Source organism: Gadus chalcogrammus, chromosome 22, assembly GCF_026213295.1.
Source record: "Gadus chalcogrammus isolate NIFS_2021 chromosome 22, NIFS_Gcha_1.0, whole genome shotgun sequence".
NCBI classification, from domain to species: Eukaryota; Metazoa; Chordata; class Actinopteri; order Gadiformes; family Gadidae; genus Gadus; species Gadus chalcogrammus.
The window spans coordinates 15,683,248-15,689,562 of record NC_079433.1 but is presented as its reverse complement, the minus strand read 5'-3'; the positions used below and the strand labels follow the sequence as shown (position 1 = coordinate 15,689,562).

The following is a 6,315-nucleotide window of genomic DNA, read 5'->3' as shown; positions in this document are numbered from 1 at the left end:
GGTGTAGTGGGCCTGTTTACTCTACTACAGATTAGAGCTGTACAAATAGTCTGTCTGTCCCATTGGATGCCTAGGGTTTAGTGGGCCTGTTTACTCTGTTCCAGATAAGATCTCTTAAAGAGTCAGTCTGTCATATTGGATGAGCAGGGTGTAGCACAGTGGGCCTGTTTACTCTATTCCAGATAAGAGCTCTAAAAGGTGAGCTATAGAGTCTGACTTCTGTCCTTTTGCTGTTCCATCCATCCCAGACAAAAATCCTTTGTTTAGACAACAGAACAATCGCGCTACATCAAACCGTTATAGGCTAACATCATTATTTGATAGACATTTCTTCCACTCTCCGTGGGAGGAATTCCGAATGTTTGTTTTCCTGCATCTCAAGCTGTGTACGTGTGCCTCTCTTATCTGAGACTGTTAGTGACTTGTGTCTTGCTCACAAACGTCTTTACACCAGAAGAGTTGGGCATGGTGTGCTTGTAAAATTCCCAGAGATTGAGAGGGCAGAATATAAGGCCCGGTGTGAGGGAGAGGACAGGCCGTCCCAGACCCACCTTCATGCTGGGGGTCTCCCAGATGGCCAGGCCGTAGTAGTCTCTCTCCAGCAGGTTGAGGTGGTCACACACCCTCACAAACAGGTCCTGGCCTTTGGCATGTTTCTACATCACAGGCAGACAGACAGGCAGACAGACAGACAGGTAGACAGACAGGGAGACGGGCAGGAAGACAGACAGGGTAACAGACAGGCAGGCCGGAAGACAGGTAGGCAGTAGCCATGAAAAGGAGACGGACAGGTGGACAGAAAGAAAGACAGGCAAGACAGACAGTCATGCAGGCAGAAGTCTTTAATTACAACACATCAGCTGGCCATTGGGCATCATTGTATATATTGGCTAACACTGTACATAATTTGTTGTATTAAATTGATCTTGTGGCTCATCACAGGAATTTAATGAATTAGCAGATGGTGCAAACAGAGAAGAGACCACAAAGGAACATGTTCCCTCCCCCGCCTTATCATCAGCCCTGTCTCCTCCACACACACACACACACACACACACACACACACACACACACACACACACACACACACACACACACACACACACACACACACACACACACACACACACACACACACACACACACACACACACACCCACACACACACACACACACACACACACACACACACACACACACACACACGCACACACAAGGGGGATTCTGTTGTGCAGCTGTCCAACCAAAACATAAAGCATTTCCAATAAGAATACTGCGTCTCACAGCAGGGGGGGGGGGGTTGTATTGTGTCTTGTCTTGTCTTGTGTTGTGTCTTTTTTTTTTGAGCTTTGTGTTGTGTCATGTCTTGTTGTGTTGTGTCTTATTGTGTTGTGTCTTGTTGTGTTGTGTTGTGTTGTTCTTACATCGAGCTCACACTCAAACAGAGTGTGGTCCAGCAGGCTGACTCTGATCTGTGTGCTGTCTTGTTGTGTTGTGTTGTGTTGTGTTGTGTTGTGTTGTGTTGTGTAGTGTTGTGTTGTGTTGTGTTGTGTTGTTCTTACATCCAGCTCACACTCAAACAGAGTGTGGTCCAGCAGGCTGACTCTGATCTGCATGATCCTGGGTCGCCGCGCCGCCTTCACCGCCTTGGCCTCTCCCCCCTCCTCCGACGCGGTGTCCTTCTTCCCCTCCGTCTCCCCCTCTCCGCCCTCGCCCTCTTTCTCCCCTCCCCCTCCCCCTCCTCCCCCTCCTCCCCCTCCTCCTCCTCCCTCCGCAGGCTCCTCCTCCTGCTCAGGGCCCTTCTCAGAGCTCCCCTCCTGGCCTTTCTCCGGCTCCTTGTCTCCTTCGTCCTCAGTGTCTGACCTCTCGTCCTCGTTGGGCTCCACCTGGGCGGGCTGAGGAGAGACGAGGAGACACCCAAAGGGTAGACAGGAGTCAACAATCATCTTGTAGAGCACAAAAGGATTCTGCTTTTAACGTTTTAATCCAGCTCTTGTCTTGCTGCAGAATGGTTGTCTCACTTAAGATACTTAAAATAAATAATACAGTCAAATATTTTAATAAGATGCAATTGATTGAAAATGAGAGAAGTGATAGTTTGTGTTTTTCAGGGAACATTCTAGGTGTTGTCAGGTTGTTTTTTGACGACCTGACACAACAACATCCCGGCCCAGTTCAGACCGCTTGAGGGTCAGTTCTTCTCACTGAGACGTCTCTCAGACACGGGGCTGTCAGGCCTTGTCCTTCTCTTCTATCAAAGGCTTCTGTGTGGACCGGTACGGAACCGAAACAATGGACCTGAAATGTGTTTTTATGACAGCCACTGTCTCCAGGGCATGCCAAAAATAACCCTGCATGTTTTATTATTAGAATGTTTATAACGTTATAGAACCATATTTAGACAGTTTGCGTCTCTTCATTCTTATTCCTGTCCTGTACATCTGCCCTGAAAGCCACAAGTCCCGTTAAAGTACGACTTATCTTATCTTATATGACAAATAACACAATCTTGTTCTCTTGTGATTTGAACGTGCCATTGATCGCAGCCAGTCAGCGATCCCACACCCAGAGGAGAGACGCATCTGAGTTCATATCTCCCTATCGTACAGGGGCCATGGAGGGAGGCCGTACCTCCCCCTGACACCAGGGGGCGCCCCCCCGCTCACCTGGGCCTCGGTGCTGCTGACGGAGCGCTGGTCGGCCGCCACCTCCCCCTCCCCCTCCCCCTCCCCCTCCGCCTTCAGCTCGGGCTCGGGGTCGGCGATGGGCGCCTTGGGCTCCTTGCCCCCGGCGCTGCTGTCGCCCGGCCCCCCGGCCTGGCCCCCCTCCTCGTGCTGCGAGCGGCGCTTCAGGAAGGAGGAGAAGAGGCGCGAGAGGCCGCGGGGTCGGGGCCGGAGCTCCGCCTCCTCCTCGGGGTCGGGCGCGGCGGGGGCGGGGCTGGGCTCGGCGGGGGGCCCGTGGTCCCGGCCGCCCTCCTCCGGCTCCTCGGCGGGCCGCTGGCCGCGCTTCTTCTTCTGCTGCTGGCTGTCCGCTGCCTCGTCTGTCGTCATGGTGATCGCTGGGTGACGGAGAGGGGGGGGAAGGCCGACGTTAGGGGAGGGCGGTGGTGGGGAGGGGAACGGGAGAATCCCTATGCGGTCACGAACACACACACGCACACACACACACACACACACGCACACACACAGAGACACACGCACTCACACAGACACACGCATACACAGAGACACGCATACACACAGACACACGCACGCGCCTACGCACAAACAAACGCGCATACACACATACAGACATGAAGACACAGACACGCATGCACACACATGCACAAACACACACACAAAACCAATGCCGCGACTGCAATCATAAGTTGGTTGGATCCCTGGATAAAAGACAATATCCCGGAGGGTTCACTTTGGACACACACATTACAGACGTATTACTACTAGTAGTACTACTTCTTCTGCTACAGTGTCAAGGTAAAAGACGTGCATGGGACAGCACTGATAACAGTGACTCCGTCATATACACACACACACACATATGCTTACACAAACAACCACATAGCATGGTCTTTCGCTCACACACAGACACACATAAAGGATACAGACACACACGAATGTATTGACACAGACACACACAAACACACACACACCGTCTAGTCTGGTACTACTGTGCATTAAAGAATAGTACAGTATATAACAGTATAGTCTACTGCTAATTTGCTAAACAATGCGCACGTCATTCTCTTTTGAGAACGGAGTAAGGCACCTATAAACTGTTTACTAAAAGCAGAGAAAATGCATCAACCAGAAACCATTGTTCAAAGCGTGATGCACGCGTGATAGAACAGCCCCCTCATCATGATTAAATCACCAGAAAATCATTCCAAAATGAGGTAAATAAAACAAATAAGAAGTAAACAGACAACTAAAGTCTTGCTGTTGGACACCAAACTCAACTGCTAATGTGCATTATTTGACAGCAACTAGATGTGGGATTTTGGACACAAACTGGGCATATCAGATGTCTGCAACGCAAAAAACATTATGTATTTATTGATCCTTATCTGCTACCTTCTAGTGACCCTAGAACGATCAATACTCGGTCGATCCTCCAAACGGAAGAACACTCCTGGACAGCCGGGTTCCTTTTGGAACCAAGATGAGTTATCATTTTGAGTTCTAATACGACTATCAAGGCTGTCAAGACATCATAGGACCGAGGCGTAGCTCATCACACTAATCATGGATCTGCTCCCTTGAATGCCTTAAGGGCACGGATGATACCCCGATACCCTGATACTGTTACCAGTATCCTGATACATAACAGGAGCCGACCCATAACTGTGAACCTTTGATTGTCCTCTATGACGTCCCAGACCAGCTCTGAATACGACTCACACTGGAATCTATCACCGGCCTCACAACTAAATCAGATTATGATTCACCTGCCAAAGAATCCAATTCAGACGATTCTCCATGTAACAATGTACCACAGCATAAATGTTCTATATTACTGCGCATGGCTACTTTTCAATCAATATTAATTAATACAAGCAGATAAATCGGATAACTATTCAGAACGTTTTTTCAGAGCTCTGTTGTCCACTCCTAGGCCTACCTCTCTGATTGTTTACTAGAACGTCCTGCAGGGGGCGTGTCCCATCTGACAGCTGCCACTCCCATAACCCCTCCCCCTCACGCCCCTCCCCCTCTCATCCCTCCCACAGCTGGGCTGCCCTGAGTGAAAGTCAGTCGGTTCGCGGCAGCGTGCAAACGTGTGCTAGAGTAAGCAAGTACTCGTCAGGCAAAACGTTAACGATTAAGAAACATCGTCATCCAAAGCCTTATTTCTGACATCTTTTAGTTACATACGTTATCTGGAGGTCCATACCGATCCATTTAGCGAAAACGTCAGGTCACGTGATCAGGATGGGCTCCAGGCCGCACCCCTATGGGATACGGGTTCAAAGGGATGTCCGTGTCTCCAAATAGAAAGGCGAGCCATGTTCAACATCGATGGTTATTTTTCACTGTCTCAAACAATTATGCACCTTATACAAAAACATCCCAGAGAAAAGTGTCTCCTGCCAGCACTGATTCAGCACTGTCTGTATCACTGGGGGATACTAAGTCCTCTCTGTATCACATACACACACACACACACACACACACACACACACACACATGCTGGCTGCTGCTGCTGCTAATCCAGCGTGTATCAGCCCACCCCTCCTCTCCCTCCCCTCCTCTCTCCCTCCTCCTCCTCATGCTCCAACCTGCATCAGCACTGCTTGATAACACTGTCTATCAACACACGCACACACACACACACACACACACACACACACACACACACACACACACACACACACACACACACACACACACCGACACCGACACCGACACCGACACACACACACATACCGACACACACACACGAACACACACACACACACACACACACACACACACACACACACACACACACACACACACACACACACACACACACACAAACCGACACACACACACGAACACACACACACACACACACACACACACACACACACACACACACACACACACACACACACACACACACACACACATACCGACACACACACACACACACACACACACACACACACACACACACACACACACACACACACACACACACACACACACACAAACACACTGAAACACACACACATGCACAAAGTCTATAGAAATATGGTAATACTAAGATAATGAATAAGGATGGTGAAGCTATTGCTTTTGCTGTAAATGCTGTAATAAGATTGCTATTCTATCAAAGGGATTCAATACCTTATTTTATAATAACTATGCCATTAATAGTTCAACAAAAAGAGGGACGCACAATTTGTAACTTTGCTTCACTGAAGTGGACCCCATGCAAAATTGCTGATAGGTAAGGACAAGCTATATAATCCAGGACTTCATTGTTGAAAGAGAACAGTGAAGAACTGTTTGCATCATTTGCTACTAGCAGAGATGAGATAATTAAAGAAAGAGAAAGATGACCTCTTCCAAATGCACGAGCAGATGCAAGAGGCACGCCTATAACCTGCAGATGTAGAATAGCAATAGTGTCACCAAAGTCCAACAGAGCCTTAAACAAATCGACATACATCAAAGACAAGTCAAATCTAGACACAAACAGCTGACAGCTCACGCTGCAACACAGCAATGACACAACGCAAGCTCAATTTCGGGTTCGTCTAGCCCAGCGTTTGGCCAGGGACCCTGAATGTGGGGCTATCCGCTTGGAGCTGCATGGGCCTGACAACGC

At 49.1% G+C, this 6,315-nt stretch overlaps 2 protein-coding genes across 2 annotated transcripts in view; both read right to left on the bottom strand.

Moving 5' to 3' along the window:
* epb41a (erythrocyte membrane protein band 4.1a) overlaps positions 1 to 1,714 on the bottom strand; it is a 22,226-nt gene extending 20,512 nt beyond the window's left edge. Inside the window, exons 1-2 of the mRNA XM_056582832.1 lie at positions 1,563 to 1,714; positions 552 to 656 (exon numbers count right to left, since the gene is read on the bottom strand). Coding sequence (XP_056438807.1) covers positions 552 to 656; positions 1,563 to 1,616 — 159 coding nt within the window. The 5' untranslated portion in view covers positions 1,617 to 1,714. The remainder of the gene's footprint in view (positions 1 to 551; positions 657 to 1,562) is intronic.
* A 517-nt stretch (positions 1,715 to 2,231) lies between these two features.
* LOC130376282 (protein 4.1-like) lies at positions 2,232 to 3,050 on the bottom strand. Its single transcript, XM_056583501.1, has 2 exons — positions 2,667 to 3,050; positions 2,232 to 2,264 (listed from the first exon to the last, which is right to left on the bottom strand). The coding sequence occupies exons 1-2, from the start codon at positions 3,048 to 3,050 to the stop codon at positions 2,232 to 2,234; spliced, it is 417 nt and encodes a 138-aa protein (XP_056439476.1).
* Positions 3,051 to 6,315: the final 3,265 nt, after the last annotated feature.

Coding starts and splice junctions, on each gene's coding strand:
- LOC130376282 (XM_056583501.1), bottom strand. CDS start 3,050: ATGACGACAGACGAGGCAGCGGACAGCCAGCAGCAGAAGAAGAAGCGC. Junction 2,265..2,666: donor TCAGCAGCACCGAGGCCCAG/GTGAGCGGGGGG, acceptor CGGTCCACACAG/AAGCCTTTGATAGAAGAGAA.